The sequence below is a fragment of the Ovis canadensis genome, chromosome 19 (assembly GCF_042477335.2).
Source record: "Ovis canadensis isolate MfBH-ARS-UI-01 breed Bighorn chromosome 19, ARS-UI_OviCan_v2, whole genome shotgun sequence".
Lineage (NCBI taxonomy): Eukaryota > Metazoa > Chordata > Mammalia > Artiodactyla > Bovidae > Ovis > Ovis canadensis.
The window spans coordinates 63,804,430-63,823,146 of record NC_091263.1 but is presented as its reverse complement, the minus strand read 5'-3'; the positions used below and the strand labels follow the sequence as shown (position 1 = coordinate 63,823,146).

The following is an 18,717-nucleotide window of genomic DNA, read 5'->3' as shown; positions in this document are numbered from 1 at the left end:
GAGTGGAGGAAAGGGCTTTGGACGTAGCCTTCGGGGTTGGAACCAAGGCTCCGTTGCTTACCAGCATGTGACTGAGCAAGTCCCTTGGTCTTTCTGAGAATCTCTGCTTCAGAATTTTAGTTTTTGGGGGGCACTAGATAAGGCCACATACCCAGCTCCTGTTAGGTGCTCAGCCGTCTTGGCACGTGTGCATACACCCCCACCCACCACATCTGCACCTCCGAGGGCCTTATGCCATGGAGACGTGATGCTTGTAGGTACTCTGCCTGCCTGTGGCCTGGCCTTCTGCAGCTGTCCTGGGCTGTGTGAGAAGGTGCGGTGTGGGGAGAAGCCCTTGGGCGGGCCACTCCGCCCTGTGCCCAGTCACTGAGTCGTCTCTTTGTGACTCCTCTGTGACCCCGTGGACTGTAGCCCACCAGACTCCTCTGTCCATCGGATTTCCCTGGCAAGAATGATGGAGTGTCATTTCCTCGGAGAAGGCGATGGCACCCCACTCCAGTACTCTTGCCTGGAAAATCCCATGGATGGAGGAGCCTGGTGGGCTGCAGTCCTTGGGGTCGCTGAGAGTCGGACACGACTGAGCAACTTCACTTTCACTTTTCACTTTCATGCACTGGAGAAGGACGTGGCACCCCACTCCAGTGTTCTTGCCTGGAGAATCCCAGGGACGGCAGAGCCTGGTGGGGTCGCACAGAGTCGGACACCACTGAAGCGACTTAGCAGCAGCAGCAGCAGCCATTTCCTACTCCAGGGTATCTTCCTGACCCAGGGATTGAACCCGCATCTCTTCCATCTCCTGCAGAGGCAGGCAGATTCTTTACCCCTACCGCCACTTGGGAAGCCCCAGGCCATCCCTTGGCAAGGCCTATTTCCTGGGCTCCCCAGTGGCTGTGGATTGTATGTGGCGTGGCTCTGGAGTCAGTCTGCCTGGTTTTGAACCCTGATGCCAACATTGCCTTGCTGGATGCCCTTTGCTGAACAGCTTTACTCCCTGGGTCTCAGGGATATAATGAGCTGATGCCTAGAAGGCAGCAACTGAGGCCAGTGGTGAGCACCATGTCAGATGCCAGCTGATGTCCTTAGGATTATGCTTGGGGGTGAAAATAGAAAGGCCCTGAAAGACTTCTAGATGGGAGCTCCCAGCAGCCCCTGGTCCCCCCTCTGGAGGGTGGCATCCTGCTGACTTCCCTCCCCTCAAGCCTGAAGTGTGGGTCCTGTGCTCTGACCCGCTTGTCTGTGTCACCATTTCCTGCCTAGTGCCAGTTCCACCGTGCCTTTGGGGCTGAGCTTCTCAGGGAGGTTGGATCTGGGGGCTTGCTGTGTTGACCTGCAACGTGCAAGAGGGTATGAGCCCACCATTCACCCTGTAGTAATGGACAGGGTTGGCTGATCTCTTCTACAGGGGACACCAGTGCAAGTGAAGGGCCTTGCCCCACTGCTCCCACTCCCTGGCAGCTCTGGGCTGGGTGGGCCTGCCAGGAAGGAGTCTAGTAGCCTTCTGGGCCTTGGACTGGTGGACAGGGCAGCTTCCCGTCAGCTTATGCAGGCTACAGACCTGAGGCGGGCCATTCCTATTGATCCTGAGGGCTGGGTTTGGTCTGGGCTAGCTGAAACCATTTTTCCTTCCTGGATCCTGAAATTTATTGATCTTGTCCAGTTTCCAGATTCATTGAGATTGTGGCCAGGCAGGGACCATCTCTTCACTGACGTCATACAGCAGGGTACTGCAAGGCCTTTCCAGAAGCGCCAGTGGGGTCAGACTGTACTCGAAAGTTGTAGGCTCCAAGCCCTCTTCTCACTGGGCTAGGGCTCAGGAGGCCTCACAGCCTGAAGGAGGTACTCTGGGATCTCTTTCCTAGCACTTGTGTTCTGAGGGCAGATTCTGGATGGGCCCCTCACTTACCCAAGTTGGTGGTAGGTCTGGCCACCACCCTGTCTCCCTGGTATGGTTCCTTGCTGGTGCTAGTTCTGAGCACCAGCTCTTGTTCTGAGCTTAGCTACCCAAATGATCGATATGGGGAGGAAAGGGAGAAGGCCTTTAGATCTGGAAGGCCCAGGCTGCCTTCCGAAGGTCAGGCCCAATAAGGATACTGCACTGAACCACGGGGGGTGGGATTTCCAGCCATCAGGACACTCCTCCTCTTTGGGCCCTTGACAACCTCAGTGAGCCATTCCCCTGAGGGAAGGCCTGGGCTGTCCTGGGAGCCCAGGAAAGCCTTCCCCTGCTCTGAGACCAATCTTGCCACTGCCCAGCTGGTCTTAGGACCTGTCCCATCTCTTCCTTGCTGGTACCTGGTTCAGCTGGCTCCCAACTCTTCTCGTTATGGGGCTGCTCAGCAGGTGGTGGGCGTGCTGGGTAACCTCCTAGGCTGCCCCTTAGCCTCTCGGACAGGGGAGGGGCAGGAAGTGTTCTCACATAGAATTGAAAAGGTGCCCAGGCAGGAAAGGAGCACTTGTGCCCAGGATTTCAGGAGCTCTGTCTCCTTATTGGCTGCCTCCCTCCCCCATGACAAGAGTTTCTCCTCTATCAAAGTGGAGGGAGCAGAGGTTTGCTCATGATGCAGAGCCCATATGTGCATGTATGTGCATGTAGGCATACCTGTACTGTTGCTGAAGAACTTCCCTTCTGCCTAGAGGTCTGGAGTGGTGGGGAGAGGGAGAGGCCACCAGTTACAGGCAGCCCAAGACCTGTTCCCTGCAGTGAGCGTTTGGGGATCAGAGAGGAGGGCCTGCCCAGCGAGGAGCAGCAGAAGCTTTCGGAGGAGGGTTGAGCTGAATCTTGAAGGATGGGGGAGTTTCCCAGGCAGAAGGGACTCAGAAATAGGGTTAGGAGGACATTCCAGGCAGAGGAAGTAGCCTACGCAAAGGGAGGAAGCATGGGAGGATGTGGCATGTTTGGCGAGCTGCAAATAGTTCCATGTGGGCATGTGTGGGGGTGTGGTGGGAGAGGAGGCTGGCAAGGCTGGCTGGCCAGAGCCTGGATTTGTTTCTCCCTCTGCCACTCAGATGCTTAGTGGGCGCCTGCCCACCTGGGTTTCGGCCCCTACTCAGGGCTAGGGATGCAGGGAAGGCGTGCTCGGTGAGTGTGTGGACAGAGCCGGGCAGTGTGTACACAACACACCGAGTGTGGACCGCTCTGAGACAGCCTCGCATGTGAGCCTCAGGAGTTTCATCTTAGATAGAGGTGAATTGGGAGGATCCATTGAGAGGTGCTAAGCAGGATGATCACAGTGTCCTGGTGCCTTTGGGGGGCTGAGGAGGATTGGAGCTGGAGCCACTGAGGTGATCAAGACCGTGGGGCCCAAACCCAGGTAGGCCAGGGGCTGGAGAGGGGACTGTCAGTTGGCCTTCCATCCATTTCTCTGTTTAGCCTGTGGTAGATGTTTCCAGGTACTCTTGCCTGGAAAATCCCATGGATGGGGGAGCCTGGTGGGCTGCAGTCCATGGGGTCGCTAAGAGTCGGACACAACTGAGCGACTTCACTTTCACTTTTCACTTTCATGCATTGGAGAAGGAAATGGCAACCCACTCCAGTGTTCTTGCCTGGAAAATCCCAGGGATGGGGGAGCCTGGTGGGCTGCCGTCTCTGGGGTCGCACAGAGTAGCACACGACTGAAGCGACTTAGGAGCAGCAGCAGCAGGTGTTTCTTTTGTATGGCATAGGTCACTAGGTTAGGAACAGGAAGATGGGCTTCGGCGCAGGCACTGTCCTTTGGTCTGTCAGCCTGAGACCTGCCCTCTGGAGCCGCCTGGCATTCTGTCCATCCTCAAGTCTTGGGTGTGAGTGGGGCAGTTGCACCATCTAGAGACAAGAGGTGGTATTGCAGCAGTCTCAGCTCCTCTGGGGAGGGTGGGAGAAGCATCGGGTTGAGAGAAGTGATGCAAGGTTGGCTTGATGGAGGCAGCAGATCACAGCACGGGGCTGCTGTCTAGCCACCCTGATAAGGCCATCCGGAGGGCGTTTGGGCCTGAAGGATGCGCAGGGAGGAGCTACATGTTCGGAGGTTTGGGTAAATGGGCATTCTAGGCCAGTGGTTACCTCTTGTTTAGCCTATGTCATAGCTACTATAACTGACGCGTATGGAGCGCTTGTCATGTGGACCATGGCAAGTGCCGGACCATGCTAAAGCCTCCTGGGAAGTGTCTCATTTAACACTGTTCTGTAAGTTGTTATCTAGGCACTGGGCTTCAGGAAACCAAGGGACTCATCCAGAACACGGGACTCGAGATTCATACACAGGCCTCCCTCTCTCCAGAAGCTGTGGTCCTGACCACTGCCCCATATTGCCTGCCCCCAAAGCCCTGAGCTATGCCTAACGACCTAGGATTCAAGGGGACCGAGCTGCAGAGAGTTGGGGTGCCCCCCAGGGACTATGCAGAGGTGGGATTCGGTGTCCACTTCAGGCAAAGTGACACTCCAGGGTCAGGGCTGACTTGGCCAGAACAGAAAGGCAAGGCAGGGCAGGGCTGAGGGTCCCTTAGGGGACTGTTGACCAGGCCTGGAAAGGGCCACGGAAGGGCAGAGACAGGCAAACATGACTCCACGGTACTGGGATGGCAGGCTGAGGAGAGGGAACGTGTAGGTAGAAGGAGTTTAAACGGAGGGGTTAGTGGGCCCCAGGGAGGGCCTTCTGATCGAGGGAAACCTGGGACAGAGCCCCAGGTCTGTGGTAAGTCTCTCGGGTTTAGGAACAGATACTCCTGGGGGCTGGTGCAGATTCAGGCGGCAGAAGGTGAGACACACCGGGGCCCCTTGATGCCAGGAGGAAAAGTAAGTACTGGGCTTTGCATGCCTGGAGTCAACCCTAGGAAGTCTCAGAGCCTGGGAGCCCTTATCTGCCTGCAGTTTGTGGGAGCCAGGGGATGGAGGGGAGCAGAGCACAGTGAGGTGTAGGTACTAGGGGCCCCGAGAGATTTGGAGGGAGCCAGCATTCTCAGCCAATAAAGGGGCTCTGGAAGTCAGGCAGGGTTTAGGAGAGGGCGTGGGTTGGAGCAGAGGTATGGAGGCCCTGGTGATGGGGGCCAGCCCTGCCCAAGACCCTGGGGCCAAGGGTCTCTGCTTCCTGACCAGTGCTCCTGTGGCCTCTTTGCAGCCAGCAGGGGCCTGCCCTGGGCAGTGGAGGATGCATGAGACAGGATGCTGCAGGCCTGGGTTTCGGCAGGAAAACTGTCAGCTCCATTGTGGGGTCTGGGCTGTGTGGCTTGTTAGAGCTGGTAGTTCCCCCAGGCCCCAGCTGGCCCAGAAGCCAGGAAGCAAGAGGCTTGTGGGCCTCTGTCCTTCGCCAGCCCTGACACCCCTGCTCTGCCTCCCCAGGTGCCCCCTGAAAAGTGCCGCTGTGCAGTGGGCAGCATTCTGAGTGAAGGTGAGGAGTCACCCTCCCCTGAGCTCATCCGACTCTATCAGAAATTTGGCTTCAAGGTGTTCTGCTTCCCGGCGCCCAGCCATGTGGTGACGGCCACCTTCCCCTACACCACCCCCCTGTCCATCTGGCTGGTTCCCCGCCGGGTCCATCCTGCCCTGGATGCCTACATCAAGGTGAGACACAAGTCGTGTGTGTGTGTGTGTGTGTGTGAGAAGGGACAGCCAGTCCTTTGAGTGGGAACTGGGAGGCCTGCCTCTCCTGGGGGGAAAGGTGGTCTGGGGAGGGTGGCACCTCATGGAGCAGGTGCCTGTGGAGCTAGGAAGATGGGCAGAGGCTACTGACATTTCTTCTACACACCCAAGACCTTGTGGGTCCCAAGCATCTCCCAGGAGCGCAGGGAATTTGTTGAAAAGTCCAGCCGTGTCCTTTAAGCTCTGACTTGGACCGGAGACATCCTTAGTGTTCAGCTCCCACTCCAGGCCCACCGTGCCCCATCCTGTTGGAGGCTTGCAGACCAAGGGCCCCGAGGCAGACTTTCCCTTCTGTAAATTCCTCCTCCTCCTCCTCTAAAACATTTGGAAACTTGGGTGCTAGGGAGATGACCCCGACTTGGGCTTGGAAGCAATGGCTTATTCATCTGTTTGCCTTGTATTTTTCAAATGTCTATGCCAGGTGTTATGCTGGACATGGTGTGAGATCCTGGTGTGTGAAATAGGTGTTTACAGTGAGGCGGTGGAGATAGGTGATAATGTCAGACAAAAATGGGATGTGTACTAGGAAAGGAGAGGGTGAGAAAAGGCAGGGAACCAAGTGAACAGAGTGGTCAGGGATGGCCTCTCGGAGGAGGTGACGTCTCAGGCAAAAATCCTAGAAGAGCCCTTGGAGGGGTGGTAAGAACGTTCTCGGCAGAGCGAGGGTGAAGAGCATGGGTTTGCTCTAAAGACAGTGGGAAGTCTGTACAGCGTTCAGCCGGAACCTGGGTTGTGGCTCGTGGGGGCCAGGCGGAGGTGCTTGAAGCTGTTACGAGTCCTGCCGTGCATGGTGGCAGCTTGGGCTGGGGCAGTGGCTGCGGAGATGCAGACAAGTGGAGATGTGCAGTCTGTTTTGGAGGTAGAACTGTTGACATTGTGGGTGGGTTGGACTGGAGGGAGGAGGAGTGGGAGAGTCACGCCGCGGTCCCCTCTGGCCAGGGTGGGTGGGTGAGCGTGTAGGGTGCTCTCCGCTGACGTAAGAAAGGCGGAGGGAGGAGATGAGGGGCAACCAGCTCTGTGGGCTATGTCGGGGGGTCTGCCTGGGGGACATCCTAGGTGGGGTGTGGGGTTGGCAGTGATGTGTGGAGTCTGGGGTTCACAGAGGGTTAGGAACAGAGGGTGGATATGTTTGGCGACCTGCGCCTGTTGACAGCATTTGCCCCGGAGGACGGCCGCGGCAGCAGCAGCTGGGCAGGGGGCATGGCCGGCGTGGCCGGGGTCGGAGAACAGGAGGACAGAGTCGACAGGAGTGTGAGCCTGGCGGTCTGAGGAGAGCCTGGTGGCTTGTTGTTCTCCAGAGCATCTCGGGAAATGAGACAGGGCCTTGGCGATGGATGTGGGAGCTCAGACACGCCCTGGTGGAGGGGGCGTGAGAGTCTGTGTCAGGGCTGGGGAACGAACGGTTGGCGCCCCGGGGTCGCCAGCTGTGGCCGTGGTGGGCAGGGCGGGGGAGAGAAGCAGGAGGGCTGCTGTGGCGGGGAAGGGGCGTGGGGAGGACGGAGGAGGGTCGCCTTTGTGGGCTGGAGGGTGCCAGCCAGAAGGGCGCAGGGGCCTGGGGTGGGCTGGAGGCCCGGGGCAGGGTGAGGGGGCCTGGGGGAGCTGGCGGGTGGTGAGGGCAGGAAGGCAGGCATCAGTGCCCGAGGCCTACTCAGCATTTGTCCCCAGGAGGGGATGGTGTGCGGTGTCTCCGGTCCTGTCTGCATCGTCCTCAGATTCAAGGGCCCGTCTGGGAGAGCACCCCTGGGAAGAGACTTTCTGGGTTCCGGACCTCAGAACAGGACGTGTGGCATGTGGTGTGGTGGCGAGCCACTCAGCTACCAGAGCCTTTTCTTGGCTTCGGGGGTTTATTTTTAGACACCTTTGTCCACGTTTCCCGGCCCCTGACAGCTTCACAAGTTGCCTGGTTCTGACGTCACCTCTTTGATGAAAGCCCTTCCTCCTACCACTGCCTTCCTGGGGGCCTGTCAGCTGTGCTCCCGACTCAATGTTCCTGGGGCTGGGGCGGCAGCAGGGGGTGTACCATCCCCTCTCCTGCCTGGGATGCGGAAGCCACAGGTGCAGGGCAGTGCAAGGGGCTTCTCAGGGATGTCTGTGAGGCGTGCTGTGTGGGCTGGGCCACCAGCTGGGGGAGAGAGAGAGACGCCAGGCTGCCCACAGCGGAGGCACGGCCCAGCTGCTCTGCTGGTTTCTGCGGATGGGGTCACCTCTGCCCCCGTGTTCAGCCTGATCTTTCATCCTGGGAAACAAAGCCAGGTGAAAGACGAGGAAGGGGCAGGTTCTCTTTGTTGGTCTCCGCCTGCAGTGGCCGGGGGTTGGCCCTGTGACTCTCAGCCTGGGTGGCTGCAGAGAATGTAAGGCTCTCTCTCACAGCTCTCCTCTTCCTGCTGACCGCCAGGAACCAGAGAAGAGAGGATGCTGAGAAGACTCTGGGCCCTTCCGACTCTCCCTACCCTGACAGCTGGCTGCCTTTAACTGTGTGTGTGTGTGTGCGTGTGTGCGCGCGCGTGTCTGTGTATACACAGCACATACGTGTGCACACGTCTTCTTTCCCCACCTGGCTGGCTTCTCTCTGGAGGAGGCTGGGTCTGCTGCGGAGTTGCTTCAAACACAGTGACAGCAGCCGGTCGGCTTTCTCTTTCGGGAGGGGTGAGGGAAGCAGCCGCCAGAGGAGGCAGCCTCACGTGCTTCCCCAGAGGCTCGGGCGAGGACGGAAGGTGTGTGATCCCAGAGCCTCACATGGGGCGTGGAGAGTAGCTGCTGTCCTGGCAGCGGGAGATGTTTCTGAGCTGCGGACAGGATTGGTCCCATGGAACAGCAAGGTCCTGGGGGTCTCTGTGAGGAACCCAGAGAGAAGCACTTGTCAGGCCTCTGTGGGAGTTCTGGAAGGACAGCTGGATCCCAGCCCTGTGGTCTGTGGGGAAGCCCCTGGCTCTCTGGCCAGGCTTTCCCAGCTTGGCAGTCTGGCAGGCTGTAGGAGCTAGACTCTGCCTCCCTCCACGGGAACCACTGGGGCCCCAGGCCAGGCACTCTGGGGCAGCACATGTGTGAGGGGTCCCTTGGTGGAAGACGCCCCAGCTCTGTCAGGCCACTCCTCTGCAGTCCAGAGAATTAGTAAGCCTCCAGGGCAGGAGGACACCCTGCGCAGAGCCCAGGACGAGTGTTCTCGGTCAACTGAAGGCGGGGACTGAGCTCTCTTGAAAATTCTAAGGCTACAGAAGGGGTGGGCCCTGGACGCCAGCCCAGAGCAGCAGACAGAGGTCTCAAAACTCACCTCCAGGTGGGACCAGTCTCGACGAGCGTCCAAGGAATGCTTGGGGCACGCGAAACAGACCAGAGCAGAGCTGGAGGCCCAGGGTCCCTGTGTGGGATGGTGTGTGAGGTCACTGAGACTTGGCTCCTGTCTGTCTGTGGCTGGCGAGGAGATCACGGGGAATGTTAGACTGGCCAGCAAAGCCCCCTGTGCCTGACTTCCTTCCGACAGGATGTATGATCTTTTCCACAAACCCTCTTCCCCAGGTCTCTGCTTTTCCTGAGTTTTCAAGAGAGGGTCCTTTTGAAGTCTGTTCATCTCTTGAATCTGGGGAGACAGAGCATTGTCTGTGTGGAGGCTGCTTGGCTGGGAAATGCAGGCGGGCCCTGGACAAGGGTGACAGGCAGAGCAGGAGAGCTCCCCCAGTGGGGGCAGCTTCGTGGCAGAGTCCTGGGATAGCTGGGTTGACGGGGTTATCCTGCCAGGGACAGCTGTGAGCAGAGACCGCAGACCTCAGTTCTCAAACTGTTCTGGGGTCAGGAGCCTCAGTGCTGTGCTCTGGTGCCCCCGCGGCTGGCAGCCAGGGGTGGGGGCTGCACTCAGACCTTTACCTGCTTCAGCTGGGCTAGCTCTGCCTCAGGGTTTGACACATCAGATGACCTCCTGAGCTTTTTTTTGGAGGAGGATGTTTGAGACTTGCCTGGTTTGAAAACCCCCGTCTGCATCACTGGGCAGCTGCCTCCACCATCCCCAGCCAACCACACGTCCACCCTAGATCCTGAGGACTCCACTGCAGTTGCCGTGTGAGTGGAGCTGGGAGGCGCCAGGCCTCATCCCTTGTGCAGGTGGGGGCCAGAGGTTTCCAGAAGAGGACTTTGTTGGGGAGCTGGAAGCTGGACCTGGAGGAAGCCCAGGGGAGGGTCAAGGTGGCGATCTCCCCAGAAGGGCTGTGCTTGAACTCAAGTGGTGGGTGAGAGGCCGGCAGTGTCCAGGGACGGCCAGCTGAAAACAGAAGCGGGGGCCTCCGTGGGGCGCCTGCAGAGGTGGTCAGCCTGTTGGGCTGTGGGCAGGGAGGCACCTCCCAGCAGCGTGGTCAGAGTCTTGGGCCCTCCAGTGGCTCCAGATCGCCTGTGTTTGTTTTCCCTCAACCTGTCCGGGTGACTTTGAGGGAGTCAGTGGTGGGAGCAGTTTGAGTCCCTGCTGAGGCCAGAATACCAACAGGGTGCAGGGTGCTACTGGCGGTGGGAATCCAGGTGAGGAAGCCCCCGTAGGATATGGCATTTGGGGTCCTCTCTTTCCTTGCCCATCACCTTTGCTGAGCTAATGTGGGAGGGTTTCCGAGCCTTATTTTTAGTAGGAAAAGCCCTCCTGGTATCTCAGCTCAGTCACTCACTCCACAGTTATTCACTGAGCCCTCTTTTGTGTGGCGTTGTTTGGGCCATGGAGGAACCAGCTGGGAAGCAGGCATAGGATCCTAGTCAAAGCCAGCGTCCCCTTGGTTTTACCAGTCAGGACACTGAGGACAGGGGAATGAAGGGTGCTCCAGCTCGGGGGTTGAAGCAGCGGCCGCGTCTCCCCTGGACAGACTCGCGGATGGCTGCGTGACTTTTGTCACTCTGCCCTGTCTGTGATTGGGGCTGGGCCCAAGAGGCTGAGGAGTCGTCACAGACTTGGGTTGCGCTGGGAGTGGTCCCCAGAGTGGGCCTGGGATAGCAGCCCGGTGGCCTCACACCCACCCAATCCTCTGTCTCCAGCCCTGGTGGGCAGAGTAAGCCGCCGAGGCTGTCAATGTAGGAGCCTGATGGGGGAGCCAGAAGCAGGGGCGGGAAGAGCCTGGCTGCCCACTGGCCCAGCAGGGACTCGTTAAGGGAGACCGTGGCAGCTGTTCTGGGCACAGGAAGCGCTGCTGCCGTGCCTCTTGGGGCCACGTCCTCGCCCTCAGTGAGGTGGCGACATCTCTGTTCCCAGGCTCCCTCCCGGTGCTCCCAGGCCAGCTCGCGTCCCATGCTCCTGCCACCTGCTCGCTGGCCTGCGCAGCTCAGTGCCACCAGGACAGGGGCTGAGGGGTAAGCCCCCAGGACGCTCTCCTCCCACCATCTCTCCCAGCCACAACGCTTAGCTGTGCCTCGGGGGCATGGGGTGGGGAGGGGAGAGGTGGGTTCACTGGGAAAGGCAAAGCAACCTTCGGGGGTAGAGGGTGGAATTTGGGCTGAGCCTTGAAGGATGGGTAGCATTCTCTAGGTTGGAAGGCAGACCAAGCAGAGGCAGTGAGGGGGCGTGGCTTGTGTATCCGCTGTGGCTGGGGTGCAGAGGAGGAGCAAGAATTTGGGCCCAAGAGATGAGGCTGGGTCCTGCAGGGTTTAGGGAGCCACGAATGGTATGTGAGCAGATGAGTGACAGCTTCCGGGCTGGCTTTGGAACAAGGCTAGAGCACTGGGAGAGAGAGAGGAAGAGTCAGAGGCTGCAGTCAGACTCTCAGTACCAGCAGTTCAGCAGAGAGTAGCAGTGACGCCATTCCCAGGTTCCCCTGAGCCAGGAGGAGACCTCCACCCCACCTCCCCCTACACACACACGGGGGCTCGGCTTCCCTGTCATCCCTGGATGCTGAGTAGGGAAGCCCACGCAGGAGGCTGAGGCTCTCCCCTCTGCCCGGGCCCTGGAACCTGTTCCTCAGCCTCTCTGGCTCACCCCTCCCCACTGCCCTACCCCAGGAATGAAAGCACAAAGCCAGCCTTTGCTGGGGCGGGCGTGGGAGCCACCGCTCTCGAAATACCAGCTCGGATATGGTAGCTTGGCAGCCCTGCAGGACCCTGGGGGCTGAGGCTTGTCTGGATGGTGCTGTGGGCTTGCGCCGTCAGCAATCCCAGGAGAGCAGTCTTCCTCAGGCAGATGGGCTTTTCCCAGGGAAGAATTCTTCTACTCTTCTCCAGAGAACTTGGGATTCCAGAAACAAGGAAGGAGGAAAGATTCCAAGGAGGGAGGTCCCTCCACAGCAGAAGAGCTCTGCCTTTTAGTGGAGCCCTCAGACCAGGAGAAACTGCCTGTCTGGATATGCAGACAGGAAACCTAAGGCTCCAGAAAGAGGGTCTTCCCTGAGAGGTGAGCAGAGGTGCCAGTCGGAGATGAGAAGTTCAGGGCCTTCTCCTCCGCTAGCTTCTCCCTTTTCCCCCACTCCTCTGTGCCCAGTGGCCCACCTGTCCTTCCCCCTGGCACTTGCTGGTTGCTCTTGGCTCCCAGGCGCCTGACTTCACGGCTCCATCTGTACCAAGCAGCCTTCCCGCTGGTAGATAATCAATCAGCAACATTTTCATTGGCTCATAAGCCGAACGGGGCTCAAGGTCCTTGACTGCACAGATGCTGCAAACAGCGGCGGGATCTCGGAGAGGGGTGGGCTGTGGAGCCTGCCACAGCAGCAGTGTCATCTAGGAGGCTGTGGCTCCCCTTCTAGATTGGAAAGGAGAGTGGTAGGATCCCAGGTCTGAACCCACAAGCTGCCCTTGGGGGTCCTCACCCCCACAACTCCTCAGCCGTCTGCTCCTGCTCCGCAAGGGCCCAGGAGGCCAGAGTAGGGCCGAGCTGGGATTGAGTATTGGCCATGTGGACCCTGAGGAAAGGCTGGGTGTGGCTGTGGATCAGGGCCTTCCCAATCGACCCAGGTATTAGGTGCGTAAGGGCCTGTGCCCCCATGCCTGCCTAGAGGGAACCACCCTCCTCGGCTTCTCCATACCCCAGTCACCCTAGTCTCCACTCTGCTGAGGTCCCCCTCCTGGGCTGCCCAGGAAGCCAGGGCCTGGGTGTGCAGGGATATGAGCAGAGGTGTAAATTGCATGGCAAGCTGCCGGCTCTGAGGTGAAAATGAAAAGTTTTCAGGCAGTGGCGGCAGCAGGCACAGCAGGCTGGGGTGCCAGGCACCGCGCCCCGCTCTCCCTCACACCTTCCCTGTCTTCAGTCTTCCCCACACTCCTGCCCCATCCAGGCCTGGCTCCTCTGCCTTCCCCTGCCTTTGGGGCCAGGGCGGGCCTTTCAGCCCTCGGGGAGACCCTACCCCAAGAGGGCCTTCATCTCTTGCTTCTGTTTTGTCTTCTAACTAGCTGGCGAGTGCAAAGACAAACGGGCTGTGCTTCTGTTAATACTGTGAACTTAATATTTGTGGTAGTTTCTCCATTGATTCTTCTTCAGGTTTTCGGGTGCACAGTTGTCCTATCTTTAAGTAGCAGGGTTTTTACTCTTTTCCAGTTCCTCACTTATTTTGAGATCATCTCTTCTAGACTCTTTCATCTTACAGTTGGGCAGATTGAGACCCAGACATCTTTGGTGGCTCAGCAATAAAGAATCCCCCTGCAATTCAAGAGGCAAGAGTTCGATCCCTGGGTTGGGAAGATCCCCTGGAGAAGGAACTGGCAACCCACTCCAGTATTCTTGCCTGGAGAATCCCATGGACAGAGGAGCCTGGTGGCCTTCAGTCCACGGGGTCACAAAAGCTAAACAGTTAAGACTGAGTCCGAGGGGGAACCCACCCATTTGTCCATAGCCAGACCGAGGCCCTAGGCACCTGCTTGGAGCTCTTTCTGCCACTTCGTGCCTGCTCGGTCCTGTGGCTCCCAGCAGCCCCACTTCATTCCTTTCCCCTTTGCCTCTCGTTTGCAGAGCTCTGAGCCCTCCTGATGGCCCCCCGTCAGCACTTCAGGGTCTCCGGAGTGTGTCCTGCTGTCACCTTCTGCCCCAGACAGTTAGGTTCTGGGCCAGAGGTGGTCGGAAGGCCCACTGGGGATGAGAGGGATCCAGGGAGAGGGAAGTTGACAGAAGTTCCCGGGCAGAATAATGACAATGTGCCACGCTCCAGCCGCAGCCCCTGCTGCGCCTCCTGCATCGCTTTGCACAGACCAGCTGCCTAAGGGGCCTCCAGGGTCTGAGCCCCCACCTGCAGGGACTGCTGTGTGCAGGCGGCTGCATGTCAGTGTCTGTGTAATTAAAAATGAGCATGCCTGACTTCACCCAGTGAAGAGATGCCGCCACCTCAGTGGGATGCAACAGCTGTGTGCTGGCTGTGTGGTTGCCCAGCTGTCCAGACCGGCGTGGAGAGGCAGGTCGGACTGGGCCGCTCAGTGAACAGGAAGACCCGGGGCCCCTCACCCCAGTGAGACAGGAAGTAGAGCGCAGTGATGGGATGGAGGTGGATAGAGCAGCCCTCCTTCATTTCTGGGCCTAGGGCTCCTCTAGGAGATGCATGACCCATGGCCATGCCCTTTTGGGGATCTGAGGCCACTTATCTCTGAGCAGACCCAGGCTCTGGGCACCCAGGTTTGGGACCCATCCTGCCTCCCCGGCTCCCAGCCTGACCTCTTCTGCACGCCACACGCTGCCCACCCTGAGCCCAGGCCAGGGCACAGGCTGATGGCCTGAGAGCAGAGCACCAAGTGAGGGCAGTTCCGGTCCTCCTCTTCCTCCCGCCTCCCTCCCCTCATTCAGTAAGAACCATCGGGGAGGCGGTATGGGTCCTGGGGGGAGCCTGGGCCTGGCATGCCAGTCTAGTTCTTTCGCAGGATGCCTGAGCTGCACCCCCCGGGCTGTGGGCTCAGCCTGAGGCGAGGAGGGAGTATGTGGAGTGTTCCAGGGTGGCCGAGACAGTGGCGCCACGGTGACCTTGGCACGCTGCTCCTTCCCTTGTCAGCCGGCTTCCCATGGGGCTGTGATGCCGGTGCAGGCATGGCGGGGGCAGTGCTGATGACAGGTCTCCTGGAAATCCCTGCGTTATGGGTGGTGTCCCACGTCTCCCATCTAGTTTCTGTTTGTGGAAGGCCCGGGTGGGAGGGAGGCCTTGGAGATGTGTCTGAGGGACTGGAATGCTAGATCCAGTCTCCAGCCATTCCCGGTGGCACCTTGGCATGAATAGTTGCCTTCTTCCTGTTAGGTGAGGAGAACTGTAGACACCTCAGTCTCTCCCACCTGGGAGCAAGGCGTTAGGATCCCCTTGAGTCTGTGTGTGGGAGCGAGTTGCCCTGGGTAGTGGCTCATCACATGACCAGTGGCTTCAGTGGTCAGAGCAGGTTCCCCTGTCCTGGTGATGCTTTCTCAAGCCTCTGACTATCTGGGCTGTGGGAGGGGGTGAGCCTAGGGCTAGGAAGACTCCAGGCCCATCCAGGCCCCTCTCTGCAGCCCAGTGTGGCATTGGCCTGGTGTCCTTGGCAGTCAGTTCTCCAAGGGCTCCCTGGGACTGGCTGAGGGAGAGGCAGCTGGCCTTGCCTTCCTCCGATGATTTTCAAGTGTTCACCAGGTCATCGCCATGCCGCTGGGTGGTGCAGCAAGGACCTGGGAGCTGGCCCCTGGCTCTCCTCTCGTCTCGCAGAAGCTGTCCATGTCTGGGCGGGAAAGGGCTTGTTCTCTCTGCCTGATCACTTAAGGACAGAGCATCTGGCCAGTCCTGCCCCCACCCTCTGTCCCTGACTCATTGTTGGTCAGTGGGCAAAGCGTGGAAAGGGGTCTCGAGGAGAGGCTACTGGACAGTTAAGCCCCTCCACCTGCTTCTGGGCCTGGGTTAGAAGTTTGTGCCTTTGCCTTCTTCCTGCCCCTTCTCTGCTCTGATCCTGAATTTTGACAGGATCTGGCATGTGTTAAAATGATTTAAGGCTGAGCTGTCAATGAGATTTTAATTAGCTCCATGCCTCTCTCCAGCAGGGAGGGCCAGGGTCCCCCCACCCCCAGGTGGCAGGGGTAGGAATGGGCTGGGTGCAGTATGAGGCTGCCCCTCCAGGGGCCTGGGGACAGACTTGGGCAGCTGGCGCTCTGTGTGGGGTGCTGTGAGGAGGGAACGCTGGGCAGGGCAGGAAGGCCCGGCCAGCCCCAGGCCAGTTTTCTCTCCCTCCTCTGTCTCCCCTGTTCCTCTGTTCTCGCGGAGAGCTTTGAGATGAAGGCGACAGCAAGGATGGAGGGTGCAGTTTCCATGGCAACAGGGCTGTCCACAGCCAGGCAACTTCAGAGCCGGGCTCTCCGGAGGAGGCAGATGCGCAGAACAGCCACAGAGCTGCCTCCCGCCTGCCAATGAGGGGGCTGGCAGAGCAGGTGGCAAGGGTGGCTGCTTGGTGCTACCCACCCTGATGCCTAGTCTCAAGGAGAGAGCGGAAAGGGCACTGATCCCTCTTATCACCCCTGTCGCTTGCAGAAGGAAAGTTCGGCAGGTGGCTTGAGCGTTTGCGAGGGCTGTCCCTAGAGTTTCTGGGTGCCCACAGCCTCGGTTCCTGCAAGCCTCCCCCAAAGCCCGCTGTCTCCAGCCCTGAGAGACGGCCTCCAAGTGGTCTGCTGCTGTGGTGGCCACTCGGCAGCTTCCTTTTGGACCCTTTGATGCCCAGAGCCTGGCATGCTGGGGAAGGCCATGCCCCGACTGGGTTTGGGGGGCCCTTTTTTACCTTTAGCTCCCAGGGCGTGACCTGGGCCTCTCCAGGGAACCTCCCTGACCCTGGCCTTGGTGATGTGACCCAATACACTGAGGGGTTCAGGTTTGGCACATGTTTGCCCCCAAGTGCTAGCATTTCAGGGGCTCCAGAGCCTGGTAGCTCCTCATTCCTGATGCTGTGTCCTTGTTCACCCTCCTCCTGAAGACCAGGGCTGGGGTGGCTGTGTGGGTGGGTGGAAAACCAGAGGCAGCCACTGGTGTGTTCGGAGGTGGGAAGAGCTGGGACCGTGGACTTGTGAGATGACCCAGGTTAGCAAAAAGATCAGATCCAAACTGTTAAAAATAATGACTTCCTTTCAGTGCTCTTGGACACGTCAGGGCTAGGGTGGCCTACTCTGTTTGAGTGCAGAGAGACTTGGGACGAAAGGCCTTGTCCGGGTCTTCCATGGAGTCACAGGCTGAGCTGCAGCTAGACCTTGGGCCAGGACATCCACCCCCACATGGCCTCCAGCCAGTTGCTGAGGGCCCTGGCTGGATAAACCTTCCTTCCTTCTCTCTCCTGGGGGCTCATTTTTACCTGTTTCCCCTTGCTTCAATTGAGAGGGGTTCCTCAAGCCTAAGCTTGGCCAGGCAGGCTGACAAGTGGAGTCCTGGAGAGGCTTCTCCCCACCAGGCAGTAAGTCTCTCATTACTGCTAAGTGGAAGGCTCATTTCAGAGCTCATGGTGAGAGCCAGGCGGGTGCTATAAATAGCCATGTTGTGGAGGTTGGCGGGTGAGCAGTGGCAGGGCAGGGGCCTCGCAGTTGTCTTGGTGGGTAGTTGTGCTCTGTTGCAGGGAGGGGGGCAGCTGTCCTGGTGTGTCTGCCCGTGTCAGGGCAGCTCTCTCATGCGTCCATGCCACTTCCACATGCGTTGGGGGCTGCAGAGCTCTGGGTTCTGTGTCCAGACAGGAGTGGACTGCCTGACTCCACTTAGGGCCTATAAGCTGATGTTTCAGCCCACTGGGGTGTCAGGCAGTGTCCAGTGTTAGATCGCCTGTCCTGTCTGTCCCTCCAGCCTAGGGTCTGCCACCTCTGCCGAAATCCTGGACCCAGGTCTGAGAAGGGGTGGGAACCAGCCATGTCCAGTAGTCTCAGAGGTTCGGATAGACCTAAACAGGCAGGGAGATGGGAGTGGGAGAGGGGCTTGGCTGGCCTGGAGCCCCTGTCCAGGCTTTGTCCGTAACATGCCTGCAAGGGCAAGGACTGGAGGCCTGAGAGTCAGGCCCTGGCCTCCCCTAACATTGGCTGGTAAGACAGCCTTGTCCAGGGCAGAGAGGAGGTCAGGTCCAGGGATGGCAAGTCTGGCAGGTAAGACCTTGGCTTGGGTGCCTGGGGCCACAGATTTTGGGGTCCCTGTCCTAGGGAAGTTGGGGTGCTCAGCTTCAAGGCTCTGTGAGACAGTGCTTTCTGGAATAGCCTTTGGTACCAGGATTAGCAGTGCCAGGCTCCTGAGTCCTTTCAGCACCTGTCTAGGACTCCCAGGTCGTTAGAGCACTGCCCCCTGGGGTGTGGGCCCTGCCCACAGGATGCTGTGTGGGTGCCTCCCTCAGCAGAGATTTGGAACTTGGGGGAGATTGGGGCAGGAGGAGCCAGCCCCCCGGGAGGGAGGAAACAGTGAACGGTTTCTGGGGCGACCTGGGGACACATCAGAGGCCCCGTAGGGCTCATTCTGCCTTTCGTGCTCTCCAACAAGGAGCGGAAGTTGTGTGCCCATCCACGGCTGGAGATCTACCAGCAAGACCAGATCTATTTCATGTGCCCCCTGGCGCGGCAGGGAGACTTCTATGTGCCTGAGGTGAAGGAGACAGAGCGGAAGAGCCGGGGGCCTGCAGAGGCCAATGACGCCCTGGTGGATGGCACAGGTACAGGGTCGGGGGTGAGGGTGGGGTCTCACCTGGAGCCCCCCTCCTGGATGTGTGGGCCTGGTGAAAGAGCCTCCTCCCTGGCTGTGTGGCCCTGTCGGTGTCCAGACCTTGGCTTGGCAGAGGTGGCAGAAGGGACGCAGCTCCCCATGTGCAGACTTGCCTGTCCCTAGACACGTGGATCCGTGGAGGCGTGGCTTCACACGTTTCCCTGGCAATGCAGATAAGATAGAGATCCTGCCCTGGATTCCCTTCACCTTCAGGTGCAGCAGGAGAACCCTTGGAAGCTCAGATCACAGACAGCTGGATGCTCATGGCGGGGTGGGGGCATTGCTGAAGCTGCTCAGGAAAGGCATTGCTTGGGTCAGGCTCATTAGAAGGGAGATTGACCCTGGATGTGGAAGGTAAGGAGGGGAACACGGTGTCCCTCTGGTCTGGGCCCTGACCGGAGCCAGCTGCTTTGTCCCTTTCAGAGAGGAGCCAGAGAGCATGCAGAGGGAGACAGGAGACAAGCCCCCGCCCCTTCCACCAGAGCGAGTCCTCCTACCCCAGGCCCGGGC

General features: G+C 59.1%; 1 protein-coding gene across 8 annotated transcripts in view; it reads left to right on the top strand.

Moving 5' to 3' along the window:
- The window catches only part of TEX264 (testis expressed 264, ER-phagy receptor), a 31,306-nt gene that overhangs the window by 9,238 nt on the left and 3,351 nt on the right, over positions 1 to 18,717 (top strand). For all 8 annotated transcript variants that reach the window (XM_069561099.1, XM_069561093.1, XM_069561095.1 and 5 more), the window contains 2 exons: positions 5,315 to 5,536; positions 17,989 to 18,157. In XM_069561099.1, coding sequence (XP_069417200.1) covers positions 5,315 to 5,536; positions 17,989 to 18,157 — 391 coding nt within the window. The remainder of the gene's footprint in view (positions 1 to 5,314; positions 5,537 to 17,988; positions 18,158 to 18,717) is intronic.